General features: G+C 39.6%; 1 protein-coding gene across 1 annotated transcript in view; it reads right to left on the bottom strand.

Annotated features, from left to right (window-relative positions):
- Window positions 1-14,386, bottom strand: part of LOC128228470 (sodium-dependent proline transporter-like) — a 65,570-nt gene extending 51,184 nt beyond the window's left edge. Inside the window, exon 1 of the mRNA XM_052939792.1 lies at window positions 14,197-14,386. Within this exon, the coding sequence (XP_052795752.1) occupies window positions 14,197-14,208 (12 nt within the window). The 5' untranslated portion in view covers window positions 14,209-14,386. The remainder of the gene's footprint in view (window positions 1-14,196) is intronic.
- Window positions 14,387-19,450: the final 5,064 nt, after the last annotated feature.

Genomic DNA, 19,450 nt, shown 5'->3' with positions numbered 1-19,450 from the left:
GGAGCAAGCAGTCATGATTTAAGTACGTAAACATACGGGAGACAGAGTCAGCAGTCATGATTTAAGTACGTAAACATACGGGAGACGGAGCCAGCAGTCATGATTTAAGTACGTAAACATACGGGAGACGGAGTCAGCAGTCAGGATATAAGTACGTTAACAAACGGGAGAAGGAGCCAGCAGTCATGATTTAAGTACGTTAACAAACGGGAGACGGAGTCAGCAGTCATGATTTAAGTACGTAAACATACGGGAGACGGAGCCAGCAGTCATGATTTAAGTACGTAAACATACGGGAGACGGAGCCAGCAGTCATGATATAAGTACGTTAACAAACGGGAGACGGAGTCAGCAGTTATGATTTAAGTACGTTAACATACGGGAGACGGAGCCAGCAGTCATGATTTAAGTACGTAAACATACGGGAGACGGAGTCAGCAGTCATGATATAAGTACGTTAACAAACGGGAGAAGGAGCCAGCAGTCATGATTTAAGAACGTAAACAAACGGGAGACGGAGTCAGCAGTCATGATATAAGTACGTTAACATACGGGAGAAGGAGCCAGCAGTCATGATTTAAGTACGTAAACAAACGGGAGACGGAGTCAGCAGTCATGATATAAGTACGTTAACATACGGGAGAAGGAGTCAGCAGTCATGATATAAGTACGTTAACATACAGGAGACGGAGTCAGCAGTCATGATTTAAGTACTTTAATATACGGGAGACGGAGTCAGCAGTCATGCTATAAGTACTTTAATATACGGGAGACGGAGTCAGCAGTCATGATTTAAGTACTTTAATATACGGTAGAAGGAGTCAGCAGTCATGATTTAAGACCTTTAACATACGGCAGACAGAGTCAGCAGTCATGATTAAAGTACGTAAACATACGGTAGACGGAGCCAGCAGTCATGATTAAAGTACGTTAACAAACGGGAGAAGGAGTCAGGAGTCATGATTTAAGTACTTTAACAAACGGGAGAGGGAGTCAGCAGTCATGATTTAAGTACCTTAACATACGGTAGAGGGAGTCAGCAGTCATGATTTAAGTACGTTAACATACGGTAGACGGAGTCAGCAGTCATGATTAAAGTACGTAAACATACGGGAGAAGGAGTCAGCAGTCATGATATAAGTACTTTAACATACGGGAGACGGAGCCAGCAGTCATGATTTAAGTACGTTAACATACGGGAGACGGAGCCAGCAGTCATGATTAAAGTACGTATACATACGGGAGACGGAGCCAGCAGTCATGATTTAAGTACGTTAACATACGGGAGAAGGAGTCAGCAGTCATGATTTAAGTACGTTAACAAACGGGAGAAGGAGTCAGCAGTCATGATTTAAGTACGTTAACAAACGGGAGAAGGAGTCAGCAGTCATGATTTAAGTACGTTAACATACGGGAGACAGAGTCAGAAGTCATGATTTAAGTACGTTAACAAACGGAAGACGGAGTCAGGAGTCATGATTTAAGTACGTTAGCATACGGGAGAAGGAGTCAGGAGCCATGATTTAAGTACGTTAACATACGGGAGACGGAGTCAGCAGTCATGATTTAAGTACGTTAACAAACGGGAGAAGGAGTCAGGAGTCATGATTTAAGTACGTTAACAAACGGGAGACGGAGTCAGGAGTCATGATATATTTACGTTAACATACAGGAGAAGGAGTTAGCAGTCATGATTTAAGTACGTTAACATACGGGAGAAGGAGTCAGGAGTCATGATATAAGTACGTTAACAAACGGGAGACGGAGTCAGGAGTCATGATTTAAGTACGTTAACATACGGGAGAAGGAGTCAGCAGTCATGATATAAGTACGTTAACATACGGGAGAAGGAGTCAGGAGTCATGATTTAAGTACGTTAACATAATGGAGAAGGAGTCAGGAGTCATGATTTAAGTACGTTAACAAACGGGAGAAGGAGTCAGGAGTCATGATTTAAGTACGTTAACATACGGGAGACGGAGTCAGCGGTCATGATTTAAGTACGTTAACATACGGGAGAAGGAGTCAGGAGTCATGATTTAAGTACGTTAACATACGGGAGAAGGAGTCAGGAGTCATGATTTAAGTACGTTAACAAACGGGAGAAGGAGTCAGGAGTCATGATTTAAGTACGTTAACATACGGGAGAAGGAGTCAGCAGTCATGATTTAAGTACGTTAACAAACGGGAGAAGGAGTCAGGAGTCATGATTTAAGTACGTTAACATACGGGAGACGGAGTCAGCAGTCATGATTTAAGTACGTTAACAAACGGGAGAAGGAGCCAGCAGTCATGATATAAGTACGTAAACAAACGGGAGACGGAGTCAGCAGTCATGATTTAAGTACTTTAATAAACGGGAGACGGAGTCAGCAGTCATGATATAAGTACGTTAACATACGGGAGACGGAGTCAGCAGTCATGATATAAGTACGTTAACATACGGGAGATGGAGTCAGCAGTCATGATTTAAGTACTTTAACATACGGGAGACGGAGTCAGCAGTCATGATTTAAGTACGTAAACAAACGGGAGAAGGAGTCAGCAGTCATGATATAAGTACGTTAACATACGGGAGACGGAGTCAGGAGTCATGATATAAGTGCTTTAATATACGGGAGAAGGAGTCAGCAGTCATGATTTAAGTACGTAAACAAACGGGAGACGGAGTCAGCAGGCATGATATAAGTACGTTAACATACGGGAGAAGGAGTGAGCAGTCATGATATAAGTACGTTAACATACGGGAGAAGGAGCCAGGAGTCATGATTTAAGTACGTAAACAAACGGGAGACGGAGTCAGCAGTCATGATATAAGTACGTTAACATACGGGAGACGGAGTCAGCAGTCATGATATAAGTACTTTAATATACGGGAGACGGAGTCAGCAGTCATGATTTAAGTACGTTAACATACGGGAGACGGAGCCAGCAGTCATGATTTAAGTACGTAAACAAACGGGAGACGGAGTGAGCAGTCATGATATAAGTACGTTAACAAACGGGAGAAGGAGCCAGCAGTCATGATTTAAGTACGTAAACAAACGGGAGACGGAGTCAGCAGTCATGATATAAGTACGTTAACATACGGGAGAAGGAGCCAGCAGTCATGATTTAAGTACGTAAACAAACGGGAGACGGAGTCAGCAGTCATGATATAAGTACGTTAACATACGGGAGAAGGAGTCAGCAGTCATGATATAAGTACGTTAACATACGGGAGACGGAGTCAGCAGTCATGATTTAAGTACTTTAATATACGGGAGACGGAGTCAGCAGTCATGCTATAATTACTTTAATATACGGGAGACGGAGTCAGCAGTCATGATTTAAGTACTTTAATATACGGTAGAAGGAGTCAGCAGTCATGATTTAAGACCTTTAACATACGGTAGACAGAGTCAGCAGTCATGCTATAAGTACTTTAATATACGGGAGACGCAGTCAGCAGTCATGCTATAAGTACTTTAATATACGGGAGACGGAGTCAGCAGTCATGCTATAAGTACTTTAATATACGGGAGACGGAGTCAGCAGTCATGATACAAGTACGTTAACATACGGGAGAAGGAGTCAGCAGTCATGATTAAAGTACGTAAACATACGGGAGACGGAGTCATGAGTCATGATTTAAGTACTTTAACAAACGGGAGAGGGAGTCAGCAGTCATGATTAAAGTACGTTAACAAACGGGAGAAGGAGTCAGGAGTCATGATTTAAGTACTTTAACAAACGGGAGAAGGAGTCAGCAGTAATGATTAAAGTACGTAACAAACAGGAGAAGGAGTCAGGAGTCATGATTAAAGTACGTTAACATACGGGAGACGGAGTCAGCAGTCATGATTAAAGTACGTTAACAAACGGGAAAAGGAGTCAGGAGTCATGATTAAAGTACTTTAACATACGGGAGACGGAGTCAGCAGTCATGATTAAAGTAAGTTAACAAACGGGAGAAGGAGTCAGGAGTCATGATTAAAGTACTTTAACAAACGGGAGACGGAGTCAGCAGTCATGATTAAAGTACGTTAACAAACGGGAGACGGAGTCAGCAGTCATGATTTAAGTACTTTAACATACGGGAGAAGGAGTCAGCAGTCATGATTAAAGTACGTTAACAAACGGGAGACGGAGTCAGGAGTCATAATTTAAGTACCTTAACAAACGGGAGAGGGAGTCAGCAGTCATGATTTAAGTACTTTAACATACGGTAGACGGAGTCAGCAGTCATGATTAAAGTACGTTAACATACGGGAGACGGAGTCAGCAGTCATGATTAAAGTACGTAAACATACGGGAGACGGAGTCAGCAGTCATGATTAAAGTACGTTAACAAACGGGAGAAGGAGTCAGGAGTCATGATTTAAGTACGTTAACAAACGGGAGACGGAGTCAGGAGTCATGATATATTTACGTTAACATACAGGAGAAGGAGTTAGCAGTCATGATTTAAGTACGTTAACATACGGGAGAAGGAGTCAGGAGTCATGATATAAGTACGTTAACAAACGGGAGACGGAGTCAGGAGTCATGATTTAAGTACGTTAACATACGGGAGAAGGAGTCAGCAGTCATGATATAAGTACGTTAACATACGGGAGAAGGAGTCAGGAGTCATGATTTAAGTACGTTAACATAATGGAGAAGGAGTCAGGAGTCATGATTTAAGTACGTTAACAAACGGGAGAAGGAGTCAGGAGTCATGATTTAAGTACGTTAACATACGGGAGACGGAGTCAGCGGTCATGATTTAAGTACGTTAACATACGGGAGAAGGAGTCAGGAGTCATGATTTAAGTACGTTAACATACGGGAGAAGGAGTCAGGAGTCATGATTTAAGTACGTTAACAAACGGGAGAAGGAGTCAGGAGTCATGATTTAAGTACGTTAACATACGGGAGAAGGAGTCAGCAGTCATGATTTAAGTACGTTAACAAACGGGAGAAGGAGTCAGGAGTCATGATTTAAGTACGTTAACATACGGGAGACGGAGTCAGCAGTCATGATTTAAGTACGTTAACAAACGGGAGACGGAGTCAGCAGTCATGATATAAGTACGTAAACAAACGGGAGACGGAGTCAGCAGTCATGATTTAAGTACTTTAATAAACGGGAGACGGAGTCAGCAGTCATGATATAAGTAAGTTAACATACGGGAGACGGAGTCAGCAGTCATGATATAAGTACGTTAACATACGGGAGATGGAGTCAGCAGTCATGATTTAAGTACTTTAACATACGGGAGACGGAGTCAGCAGTCATGATTTAAGTACGTAAACAAACGGGAGATGGAGTCAGCAGTCATGATATAAGTACGTTAACATACGGGAGACAGAGTCAGGAGTCATGATATAAGTGCTTTAATATACGGGAGAAGGAGTCAGCAGTCATGATTTAAGTACGTAAACAAACGGGAGACGGAGTCAGCAGGCATGATATAAGTACGTTAACATACGGGAGAAGGAGTGAGCAGTCATGATATAAGTACGTTAACATACGGGAGAAGGAGCCAGCAGTCATGATTTAAGTACGTAAACAAACGGGAGACGGAGTCAGCAGTCATGATATAAGTACGTTAACATACGGGAGACGGAGTCAGCAGTCATGATATAAGTACTTTAATATACGGGAGACGGAGTCAGCAGTCATGATTTAAGTACGTTAACATACGGGAGACGGAGCCAGCAGTCATGATTTAAGTACGTAAACAAACGGGAGACGGAGTGAGCAGTCATGATATAAGTACGTTAACAAACGGGAGAAGGAGCCAGCAGTCATGATTTAAGTACGTAAACAAACGGGAGACGGAGTCAGCAGTCATGATATAAGTACGTTAACATACGGGAGAAGGAGCCAGCAGTCATGATTTAAGTACGTAAACATACGGGAGACGGAGTCAGCAGTCATGATATAAGTACGTTAACATACGGGAGAAGGAGTCAGCAGTCATGATATAAGTACGTTAACATACGGGAGACGGAGTCAGCAGTCATGATTTAAGTCCTTTAATATACGGGAGACGAAGTCAGCAGTCATGCTATAATTACTTTAATATACGGGAGACGGAGTCAGCAGTCATGATTTAAGTACTTTAATATACGGTAGAAGGAGTCAGCAGTCATGATTTAAGACCTTTAACATACGGTAGACAGAGTCAGCAGTCATGCTATAAGTACTTTAATATACGGGAGACGGAGTCAGCAGTCATGCTATAAGTACTTTAATATACGGGAGACGGAGTCAGCAGTCATGCTATAAGTACTTTAATATACGGGAGACGGAGTCAGCAGTCATGATACAAGTACGTTAACATACGGGAGAAGGAGTCAGCAGTCATGATTAAAGTACGTAAACATACGGGAGACGGAGTCAGGAGTCATGATTTAAGTACTTTAACAAACGGGAGAGGGAGTCAGCAGTCATGATTAAAGTACGTTAACAAACGGGAGAAGGAGTCAGGAGTCATGATTTAAGTACTTTAACAAACGGGAGAAGGAGTCAGCAGTAATGATTAAAGTACGTAACAAACAGGAGAAGGAGTCAGGAGTCATGATTAAAGTACGTTAACATACGGGAGACGGAGTCAGCAGTCATGATTAAAGTACGTTAACAAACGGGAAAAGGAGTCAGGAGTCATGATTAAAGTACTTTAACATACGGGAGACGGAGTCAGCAGTCATGATTAAAGTAAGTTAACAAACGGGAGAAGGAGTCAGGAGTCATGATTAAAGTACTTTAACAAACGGGAGACGGAGTCAGCAGTCATGATTAAAGTACGTTAACAAACGGGAGACGGAGTCAGCAGTCATGATTTAAGTACTTTAACATACGGGAGAAGGAGTCAGCAGTCATGATTAAAGTACGTTAACAAACGGGAGACGGAGTCAGGAGTCATAATTTAAGTACCTTAACAAACGGGAGAGGGAGTCAGCAGTCATGATTTAAGTACTTTAACATACGGTAGACGGAGTCAGCAGTCATGATTAAAGTACGTTAACATACGGGAGACGGAGTCAGCAGTCATGATTAAAGTACGTAAACATACGGGAGACGGAGTCAGCAGTCATGATTAAAGTACGTGAACATACGGGAGAAGGAGCCAGCAGTCATGATTAAAGTACGTTAACATACGGGAGACGGAGTCAGCAGTCATGATATAAGTACGTTAACAAACGGAAGAAGCCGTCAGCAGCCATGATTTAAGTACTTTAACATACGGGAGACGGAGTCAGCAGTCATGATATAAGTACGTTAACATACGGGAGAAGGAGTCAGGAGTCATGATTTAAGTACGTTGACATACGGGAGAAGGAGTCAGGAGTCATGATTTAAGTACGTTAACATACGGGAGACGGAGTCAGCAGTCATGATTTAAGTACGTTAACATACGGGAGAAGGAGCCAGCAGTCATGATTTAAGTACGTTAACAAACGGGAGAAGACGTCAGCAGTCATGATTTCAATTCGTAAACATACGGGAGAAGGAGCCAGCAGTCATGATTTAAGTACGTAAGCATACGGGAGAAGGAGTCAGCAGTCATGATTTAAGTACGTTAACAAATGGGAGAAGGAGCCAGCAGTCATGATTTAAGTACGTAAACATACGGGAGACGGAGCAGCAGTCATGATTTAAGTACGTTAACATACGGGAGACGGAGCCAGCAGTCATGATTTAAGTACGTAAACATACGGGAGACGGAGTCAGCAGTCATGATTTAAATACTTTAACATACGGGAGAAGAAGCCAGCAGTCATGATTTAAATACTTTAACATACGGGAGAAGGAGCCAGCAGTCATGATTAAAGTACGTTAACAAACGGGAGAAGACGTCAGCAGTCATGATTTAAGTACGTTAACAAACGGGAGAATGAGCATGATCTTAGTGAGTCATGATCTTAGTACGTAAACATACGGGAGACGGAGCCAGCAGTCATGATTTTAGTTCGTAAACATACGGTAGAAAGTGCCAGCAGTCATGATTTCAGTACGTAAACATACGGGAGAAGGAGCTAGCAGTCATGATTTAAGTACGTTAACAAATGGGAGAAGGAGCCAGCAATCATGATTTAAGTACGTAAACATACGGGAGACGGAGCAGCAGTCATGATTTAAGTACGTTAACATACGGGAGACGGAGCCAGCAGTCATGATTTAAGTACGTAAACATACGGGAGACGGAGTCAGCAGTCATGATTTAAATACTTTACCATACGGGAGAAGGAGCCAGCAGTCATGATTTAAGTACTTTAACATACGGGAGAAGGAGCCAGCAGTCATGATTAAAGTACGTTAACAAACGGGAGAAGACGTCTGCAGTCATGATTTAAGTACATTAACAAACGGGAGAATGAGCCAACAGTCATGATCTTAGTACGTAAACATACGGGAGACGGAGCCAGCAGTCATGATTTTAGTTCGTAAACATACGGTAGAAGGTGCCAGCAGTCATGATTTCAGTACGTAAACATACGGGAGAAGGAGCTAGCAGTCATGATTTAAGTACGTTAACAAATGGGAGAAGGAGCCAACAGTAATGATTAAAGTACGTAAACATACGGGGTATGGAGTCAGCAGTCATGATTAAAGTACGTAAACATACGGGAGACGGAGTCAGCAGTCATGATTTAAGTACGTTAACATACGGGAGACGGAGTCAGCGGTCATGATTTAATTACTTTAACATACGGTAGACGGAGTCAGCAGTCATGATTTAAGTACTTTAACATACGGTAGACGGAGTCAGCAGTCATGATTAAAGTACGTAAACATACGGGAGAAGGAGTCAGCAGTCATGATTAAAGTACGTAAACATACGGGAGACGGAGTCAGCAGCCATGATTTAAGTACTTTAACATACGGGAGACGGAGTCAGCAGTCATGATATAAGTACGTTAACAAACGGAAGAAGCCGTCAGCAGTCATTATTTAAGTACTTTAACATACGGGAGACGGAGTCAGCAGCCATGATTTAAGTACTTTAACATACGGGAGACGGAGTCAGCAGCCATGATTTAAGTACTTTAACATACGGGAGACGGAGTCAGCAGCCATGATTTAAGTTCTTTAACATACGGGAGACGGAGTCAGCAGCCATGATTTAAGTACTTTAACATACGGGAGACGGAGTCAGCAGCCATGATTTAAGTACTTTAGCATACGGGAGACGGAGTCAGCAGCCATGATTTAAGTACTTTAGCATACGGGAGACGGAGTCAGCAGTCATGATTTAAGTACTTTAACATACGGGAGAAGGAGTCAGCAGTCATGATTTAAGTACTTTAACATACGGGAGACGGAGTCAGCAGCCATGATTTAAGTACTTTAACATACGGGAGACGGAGTTAGCAGTCATGATTTAAGTACGTAAACATACGGGAGAAGGAGCCAGCAGTCATTATTTAAGAACGTAAACATACGGGAGACGGAGTCAGCAGTCATGATTTAAGAACGTAAACATACGGGAGAAGGTGCCAGCAGTCATGATTTAAGTACGTAAACATACGGGAGAAGGAGCCAGCAGTCATGATTTAAGTACGTAAACATACGGGAGAAGGAGTCAGCAGTCATGATTTAAGTACGTAAACATACGGGAGAAGGAGTCAGCAGTCATGATTTAAGTACGTAAACATACGGGAGGCGGAGTCAGCAGTCATGATTTAAGTACGTAAACATACGGGAGAAGGAGCCAGCAGTCATGATTTAAGTACGTTAACAAACGGGAGAAGGAGTCAGGAGCCATGATTTAAGTACGTTAACATACGGGAGAAGGTGCCAGCAGTCATGATTTAAGTACGTAAACATTCGGGAGACAGGGTCATCGGTCATGATATCTCATTGTTAAAAGTTACAAGTTACGTCAAGGGGAATATAGTGTAATTACTCAATGCTTAGATTCACCTACAAAATAATATAAGTTATAGTGGAGGAAGATTGGAGATGCTACTTAACATAACTTCTACATTTAAATTTTGAAACGTCTGGGTTTAATCGTTGCTATACGCCTTTAAATGAATCTTAAGAAACTTGATCTACCATGACCTATCTTAGAAAAATTGGATACCTATTAACCATTCAATGCCGCATGAATTTAAAGGGCATTTCAATGTCTGCACACTGCAGTTGCAACAGGGGATTTTACGCCAATGTTTCATACTCTTTATGACAAACTTTTCAGACTATATTTGTCAAACTATTAAAACTAAAAAAGGCGTTCTCTTCCCAGTTTCAATGCACTGTACCATGGAAGCTGTTAACCACGAAACCCACTACAAATCGCGGGCTCAGTATGGTTGTAACTCAACATAGCAATAGAAGCCGTTACAACAGTCTAGCTCGGAGCTCATCATGAACAACCTATAATCTGTCATAAAACAACTATTGACGACAATGAACAGATACAGTTCACCGAGCTAGAGAGGTCGTGTGGACTAAACGTGCAATTATGCACAGTTTCTTTCCACACTACCATATAGGTGTTCTACCTTCAGCTATGTTGGTGGACACTCGGTTATAAAATCCATTCTACCGCCTTATAAGTTTCTCAAAGTTCAAAAGCATTGACCCTGTCGGCTATAGGTGTAGACTACAAACAAAACTTGACAAAGGTCAAGCAGAAAAATAGCCATAGTTCACACATATTAACTTTGTTTACTTACTGGTATTCAAGAAATATCTAATAGACGATCTTCAACAATACACACAAGACAAGTTGAACTCAAAATGTGATGATCTTTTAAGCATTTACAATTTCACGTTGTTTACACTGACAAAACGTATTTGATGTCATGGTTTAAAACGCTTCAGACACTTCTGGCAGGTTTGCGACGGGATTGAAAACAACTCTAATACATCTGAGAATAGAAAATCTAGTAGCCCCAGAATACACGTAAGGACATTAAATAACCTATTGCGTTTATATAACTTGTTGAACGTTATATCAGATTAATGACAGGTTTTCAGAACGGTATCAAACTCATACTGTTAATAACACTGACAACTGTTGAGTTACTTCAACACACGCACGCACCCACGCACGTCAAACACCTGAAGATCACTAAAGTTTGAATTGTTATATTTCTTGAATAGACTTATGCTTAAAAAAACGAGTTGCGTTTAAAAAAAGAAGAAGGTTTCTATAATTTAGTTGCAGAATATACATTGAGCATCTCTTTCAAACAATGGAATAAAACAATTTAGAAAAGTTTGCATTTAATGTAAGGCACCATATTAACTTAAGATGCTTCTATAATACGGCCCGGGCTTAAGTTGCAAAATCATTTCTATCATGGGGGAAATACTAGGTGTACGGTCATGAAATGAGTCATATAAATAATAGACGTTACGGAACTGAAGTTTATTTCGACAACGTGCAACGCAAAATCTCGTCAAATGAATATATATACAAGCACAGGCCTATACAATCCATCAGTGTTACAAGTAAACAAAATGTTCATGCCTGTGATCATCTTGCCAATATCAATAACAATTCAAGCATACGTGAGAAATATGGAGAAAGTTCATGTTCATGTATATAGCAATATTGTGAAATTTTAAGGGTGTTGTAAATTACTGCTCGATGCGCTCCTAAATCATCAATCTGATAATAGCTATGTTTATCATAATGAGAAACCAAATTTAGATATGAGACATATTTGGTAAACAAATACAAAACCATCAGTAAAGGGGAAGTTTTGGAATCATAAATGACTTTAACAAAAGGAATTCATCTTAAGCACGAATATAAGGTATTGCTCGCCTGCTGATGCCTGCATGGGGGATTGTACAGGTATTGCTCGCCTGCTGATGCTTTAATGGGGGAGTGTACAGGTATTGCTCGCCTGCTGATGCCTGCATGGGGGATTGTACAGGTATTGCCCGCCTGCTGATGCCTGCATGGGGGATTGTACAGGTATTGCTCGCCTGCTGATGCCTGCATGGGGGAGTGTACAGGTATTGCTCGCCTGCTGATGCCTGCATGGGGGATTGTACAGGTATTGCTCGCCTGCTGATGCCTGCATGGGGGATTGTACAGGTATTGCTCGCCTGCTGATGCCTGCATGGGGGATTGTACAGGTATTGCCCGCCTGCTGATGCCTGCATGGGGGATTGTACAGGTATTGCCCGCCTGCTGATGCCTGCATGGGGGATTGTACAGGTATTGCTCGCCTGCTGATGCCTGCATGGGGGAGTGTACAGGTATTGCCCGCCTGCTGATGCCTTCATGGGGGAGTGTACAGGTATTGCTCGCCTGCTGATGCCTGCATGGGGGATTGTACAGGTATTGCCCGCCTGCTGATGCCTGCATGGGGGATTGTACAGGTATTGCCCGCCTGCTGATGCCTGCATGGGGGATTGTACAGGTATTGCCCGCCTGCTGATGCCTGCATGGGGGATTGTACAGGTATTGCTCGCCTGCTGATGCCTGCATGGGGGATTGTACAGGTATTGCTCGCCTGCTGATGCCTGCATGGGGGATTGTACAGGTATTGCTCGCCTGCTGATGCCTGCATGGGGGATTGTACAGGTATTGCTCGCCTGCTGATGCCTGCATGGGGGATTGTACAGGTATTGCTCGCCTGCTGATGCCTTCATGGGGGATTGTACAGGTATTGCTCGCCTGCTGATGCCTTCATGGGGGATTGTACAGGTATTGCCCGCCTGCTGATGCCTGCATGGGGGATTGTACAGGTATTGCTCGCCTGCTGATGCCTGCATGGGGGATTGTACAGGTATTGCTCGCCCGCTGATGCCTGCATGGGGGATTGTACAGGTATTGCTCGCCTGCTGATGCCTGCATGGGGGATTGTACAGGTATTGCTCGCCTGCTGATGCCTTCATGGGGGATTGTACAGGTATTGCTCGCCTGCTTATGCCTGCATGGGGGATTGTACAGGTATTGCCCGCCTGCTGATGCCTGCATGGGGTTAATGCTTTCAGTAAAGCGTCATAAATTGGTACCCTCCGGCATTTGGTCAACAATATAAAGCTGATTTAGAATAATTGGAAGCAAACACTTGTATTGTATTTGTGATAACTCTTATTGTATCAGCAAAATCGTTGCTGTTAAAGTGTTCCTTTTATGAACAACAAAGTATCGATTTGTTCGAACCAGCAAGATAGCTAGAGTGGTGAAAGGCTCCAAACTTCACATCCTTCAACCAACCAGTTTGCATATATATCGCCTATGCTGACAAGATTCGTTAGCACGCTTATCTTCTAACTATATGTCTACTCACGACGAGATGACAGTCATCAATTATCATTCATGAGACAATACAATGTGAAACATAGACGACAAATTAACAAAATGAATGGCAATCTTTACGGGCCCGGACAGTGGCAGATGACTAAAGGCTGTGCTACATTTCAGTAAACTTATGTCCTACATATGAGTTTAATTATTACCTAGATATTACACAGCTGTTTATTGCTTAAAGTCATTATTTGCCTTTTAGCCGGATGAAATGTGTTTTTTTAATCGTTAAGCTCATTTTTAAATGTGCAAATAAATATTTGCCCTGTATACAACTTTATCGATTTTGAATTTATTGTATATTTGAAGAGCATTTAAACTGTTTTAAACACAGTTTCCTACCCTCATTATTTCAGTTCAGTTATTGTAGTTCAGTACTTGCGCTTCAAAAGACAACCTGGCCAATGTAGCCATTTTGTAGAGTGTGTGTTGATTAGCTTAAGAGCGAGCAAAGCTTGTTTCTATATGCCCCGGGATAAGTTTCTGTCATTGTTAAAGGTAAAGAGAATGTAAGACACTTATCATATTTATGGTTGGTAGTTACACTACGTGCTATGCATCTGCTTTCTGAGCTCTTAGAAAAATGAGTATCTAGTTAACAAAATTATTGTACGGTTATGCATATGTTATACAATGCGCTTTATGTATATTTAAAATATAGATCCAAAGATTAATATCATTCTAAAGAAACTACTTTAAATTCTTTGAATGTGTATTTGGTAAATTATACATGAAACGAACAAAAAAGAATCATAAATCTCAAAATAAATCAAGGGCTGTATCCAAAACATAATCTTTAATTTAAAGTAAAAACTAAAAAAATAAGCGTGTCAAGATTGATATCCTGATAATGGAGCGACGCCTCAACTTAACTTAGAGAAACCATATTCTCAAATGTTAAGCCTTGTCAACTCGAACTCAAATATATTTACAAAATGTCGATTACCTGTCCTCCCATTACGAACACTTATTTTTATTAATTCCTATATTGACAAGTGCGAAAACTTCTTGTGAAACTAAATATTTACTACTCTCCCTCTGCCGTTCACTGCAAGACTGATTCACTTCTTTTATAATCCGTTTGATGTTCCAGTCTGTGATTTTGCGAAAAGCGACATCGACAAGCTTTAAACAGAAAATAAATAAACGTCAATGGTAGTCGTCCAATTCAACAATGAAAGCCCTTCAGTGTTTAATTTTGCTCTCGCACTGACCGTCAGTATAACTAGTTCAATAATAAATACATTAAAACACTCTTTCTTGCAGCTTAAGTAAACATGTTTTTACTGTATATAGTGTTGTTTGCATTAAAGATCCAACAACAAAGAACTTTCAGATGTCAAATCTTCAAGGTATTTGGCTGGAATGCATGAATAACTTCTCACCTCTGACCCAAGGCCAAACACTGCTATGTTTTAAGATTATGAAATATAACTTATGTCACAATTCATGACAAAACGAGTTTTGATATATAACATAAAACATATTGTAACACATTACACAATATTGATAACGAAAATAGTCTGAGACAATGGCAATTTAAATCAGAATAAGATTACAGAGCAGTTCATAACATGTCATAATGACATTTATTAATCAATCTGTTTAACGTTAGCAAAATAATGGAGGAGGAATTTAGAAGAACAGCTCCACAGGTACAACAATGAAATTTAAGCATTATTTGTTTTATCATTTATATAACTTTTCATACTGTATACTATACTGTGTTTTATGCTTATTGGTTTAAACAAGATTTATAGTATATAAGTACATTTAGCAATTACATACATGGTAATTAAGGATTGAGGGGACAGCTGAGAGCTCATATATGCCTCTCTCCTTATCTTTCATTTTATATAGCCAACAGTGTAAACATCGTTGTGCCGAAATTACATCCAGGGCAATGTAGTTCGAGGGTTGTAATGATTGTGCCACTTGTAAAAAGAACAATACGTCAGTGTTTTTTACGAAAGGAAACATCTGAGACCTAAAAAATATTTTAAAGAACATTTTTGATTAGTACGAAGGTATTAGAAAAGAATTGGATGAGTGGATTGGAAAAAGAGGAATAAAGTATGTTTGTGTTGAAGATAAATTTGTAAACATGGTTGAATATGGTTCTTTTTGAATTTTCCTTTAATATAGAGTTTTCAAATAAAAGTGTCTGGGCAGTGATATGTATGTAATGAAATTCGCCCCTCCCCCCTTTCTGCCATTGTACTAGACGTTATGTCAGCTTCCAAATTCGACTGGCAATTTATTATTTCTTGTTCTAAATTTAATTTCATATTTAAATAAAATGTATGGTGTATGTATAAGATAATTTTCCAATTCATTTTTTTCTTTATAGTCTAAACGTTTTTTGAGCTATATACACTAGAAAACCACTTACTTGTTAAAGATCTGAATTTTTTATAGATTAGTTTTCTTACGCCAAAATCTATTTAAAGTCATGACTCGATGGACTAAAACAGTAATATGAATGGTTAGATAAAACTACATAAATGTTGTGCAACAGAAGAAATGGATATATTGACATGAATACTAATTTGATCGAAATTGAAATCTTTAATGTCTTTATGTTACAACAAATTTTCCAAATATATAAAGTTGTAAAGTTGTGAAAGAAATATATACACTGTCAATACACATATACTTACATGCGAACAGCAATAAAATTATACTACGAATCTATTTTTAAACAAAGTCTCTCCCGTTAAATTTTGCTTGTATATTTTTATATTGCATGTGCGTTTTCTTTGAAAAAAGCCTCATTTACCCATGCTGTCATGTTATCATGAATTGAGTTCTTTGAATAAACTTTAAACTTAAAACACATATAATTGATTCATACATAAAATAACATAGTATTTATTCAGCATTACAGGGAGTACTAGTTAAGTGCCGTGGATGGAGAAAGGTGGAGGACTTTATCGGTTGAGTCGAAGGCGAATCAATTCCGTAGTCGAGCCAGATAAACTTTCTCCACTGACGGCATTAGGCTAGTGTTCTATTCAGCCTGTTACTTTGTTTAAAAATATACGATCAAATACCTTTCAATTAACAAGTACCTTCAACACAGTGAGACAACTGTTTTTCCCTATCGACGTCGACATCTACCCATGCAGCGTTTAATTGTGCCCCAAAACAGTTCTCAAGTTTATCCAAAGTAATTGCATTTTGATATTTCAATATTAATTCGAAACAGAAAAGCTTTGAAAAGTGCAAAAGCGCGGAACAGTCACCAAACCTTTATTTTAGTAACAAGTATTCCGCAAGTCACAGGTCATGGTCCAAGATCACGGGTGTGTTTAGTGTTTACATACAATCGCCACATGTTCAATGGATTAAATTCATGTTGATAAACTGAAAATGTTGATATTAAAAAAAGAGTTAAAATGAATATGAAAACATAACTTGACAATTGAGATAAATAGTATAATTAATTAACAAATTATACCAACCATCATGATCCATACGTCAGCCTTTGCAACAAATTAGGTCTACAATTAATATCAGCATTAAAATTATAGAAAATATCACTAAAGCCAAGATAATCTAGCGCGCGTTTGATTGATGAACACCATAGGTTAACATTAGTATTAGTATTATAATTATTGATATTTTTAATTATATCATTTAAACAAATTGCATTCTTTAGTTAAAGCGTTAAACATAAGTGAGCCTGCGTTATTCATGATCTTGGCCCACTAGCCCAATGGTTTTTGTATACATATAACATAGAGTGGGAATCAGCCCAGCTCACCAAAACCAGCTGCATTTGAAGTCTTGGGGCGAACTCCTAAGAGTAATTTACAAAGAATTGAGTGCAACTTATCAAAATCATTTGAGTTGTATATTCCCCATACCTCGGACACATATAAAATAATTGGTATAACCAGTGCATCAAATAAAAAAAGGTTTGTTTTAACATCAACATTGACACACCTAAATATCGAAATAAATGGTAATATGCTTTCAAAGCTAGTTCTTCTCAAGTATTAACTTGTATGTAACAGAACTCATTGACAAACTCAATAGCATCACCACTAATAGAGCAATTGAATATTTTCTTAAAAACACACGATTTAGTTTTATTCACATTTACCTTCAAATCCCATTTTCGTAAATAATGATATATTTTTAGTTGTAACTGTAACTTTCTGCAGTGGTAGTAAATGACGCAATATTGTCAGCACAAAGTAAAATAAATATTGACAACAAAGTCTTTTTCCGTAAGATTGGTAAAATCTATACAATCTTTGATATCACACCAATGATAACATTAACCATTTCACAATACAACATTCTGTTAAAAACTTAGTCCAAACTAGCAAAACATTATTGAAGTTATTTGTAGATAATGAGTACAGTAGTAACGAGAACTGCTTATCAAAATTCATGGTATCATTGTAGTGGTGTGCATAAGTCATACGGTTAATAGATATGTATTTAAGTTATAACTCATAACCGATAAAGACAATTATATTAAATTATATGAATATAGTTGTTAAACCTGTGAATATATAAATAGAGTCAATCAATCTGTTCCGCCATACATGTATATATAAGTCATTGTATTACATTGATTTGATCACGGGTCATGTTGGCTTATTTCAAATATGTATTGTGTGATATATTTCTTTGAATAAACTTTCTTCTACAAGCATAATCTTTTATATAAGATTTAGCATTAAGATAGATGGATCAGTTTAAGCATTTTGCAACTCATACAAGATATCATAAGTTTAATCCAAAGCGCTTCATGTATGACATAATCAATCACCTTTTTATAGTCTATAAAAGCACAATACAACTTGGATTTAGCATTACATGTAATAACATTCTGAAATGTTTTTATTGATAATTTTAACAGTAGAAAATCCCTGTCACTTGTAAGTCTTTCGCACCATAAAGTAGATTCTGTGTGTGGAACGGTTTTATGGACATTGCATTTCCAGCTCGACTTCGAACTGCTATGCAATATGAAATCGTTAAGGCTATCTTGTAAGCGGTATTTGTTTACCAAAGCGCATATGTCAGGAATACAACCGAAAACTGGATTTCTTGTTTGACGATAAAGAAATGTTATTAAATGGATTTGAATAAATCAGACAAACCATATAATAACTTATTGTTTATTATGTAACAAAACGAAACAACACCAGCAATGCGATTGTCCATAGCATGGCAATATACATATATATAGAAAAGAGATAATCAGAGTGGCGTAAATGGTCATGTGGCTTGTGACGTAAAATCCCGGCGCCAGTTGAACAAGTTATGTGTATCGAAAGTGAAATTTTTTCGCCTCGCATACACGGTACAGTAAAACAAACAGACGTCCCTGACTTGACACATGTTTTGAATGGGCAGAAAAACACCACGCGATTTTTTGCCACATGCAAGTCTGGGGACTGACACGGAAACTAGCTTGACACATGACTGGCCAGTGAACCAGAGCACTGGCACCTGCATGCAAGCGTACTTACACATAGACACGTTTAACACATTTACAGCACGGCGTTACCTAACTAAGGCAAATAAATAAGAACTAATTGGAATGCAGTCCCAGCACCACGAGTAATACAATTGAGCCGAAGTTCCTTTACCCGCAGTTTGGGAGAGCAGACCTTGTATAATAAGTATTGGTTAGAAATCTGGCTAAATTCAGTTTATAAGATTTGTTATTCTCCTGCCACCAGAACTTTACGCCACAATAAATATACTAAATTTATCCACCAAAATTCTGAATATTTATATTATTTTTTTTAACCGCGAGATTATATTAATGTTATTGCGCTTCACGGACCGTTATTCTATGTGCTTAATCAGAACATCTCTTAGTGCGTCGATATACATAGCATTACCCACTGCCGACAGGTGAACGCCGTCGGCCCAACGACCAAGTTTCATAATGTCCGTCTCTGGTATGCCGCGTATGGCTAGGTCAGTCGCACGGCCGATACGGAAGCTATGAGACTTAAAGATTTGGGTACTGTGGCCGGCTCTCGTTAGACATTTGTTTAAGACAGCGGTTACCTGTTGTCTAGTGACCGGAAGTCCGTTGCTGTGACTAAAGGCTGATGTCCCCGCAGGTTTAAGTCACAGGTACTCTAACATAGCTAATACTGGACATGGCAGTGTTTTTTTCCCGGGGGAGTTTCAACGTGGTCGGTGGACCATGTTGACTGGTTTTA

This window comes from Mya arenaria, chromosome 3 (assembly GCF_026914265.1).
Source record: "Mya arenaria isolate MELC-2E11 chromosome 3, ASM2691426v1".
In the NCBI taxonomy this organism is placed as follows: Eukaryota; Metazoa; Mollusca; class Bivalvia; order Myida; family Myidae; genus Mya; species Mya arenaria.
Note: the sequence above shows the minus strand (reverse complement) of the source record. Positions and strands in the feature narration are given on the sequence as shown.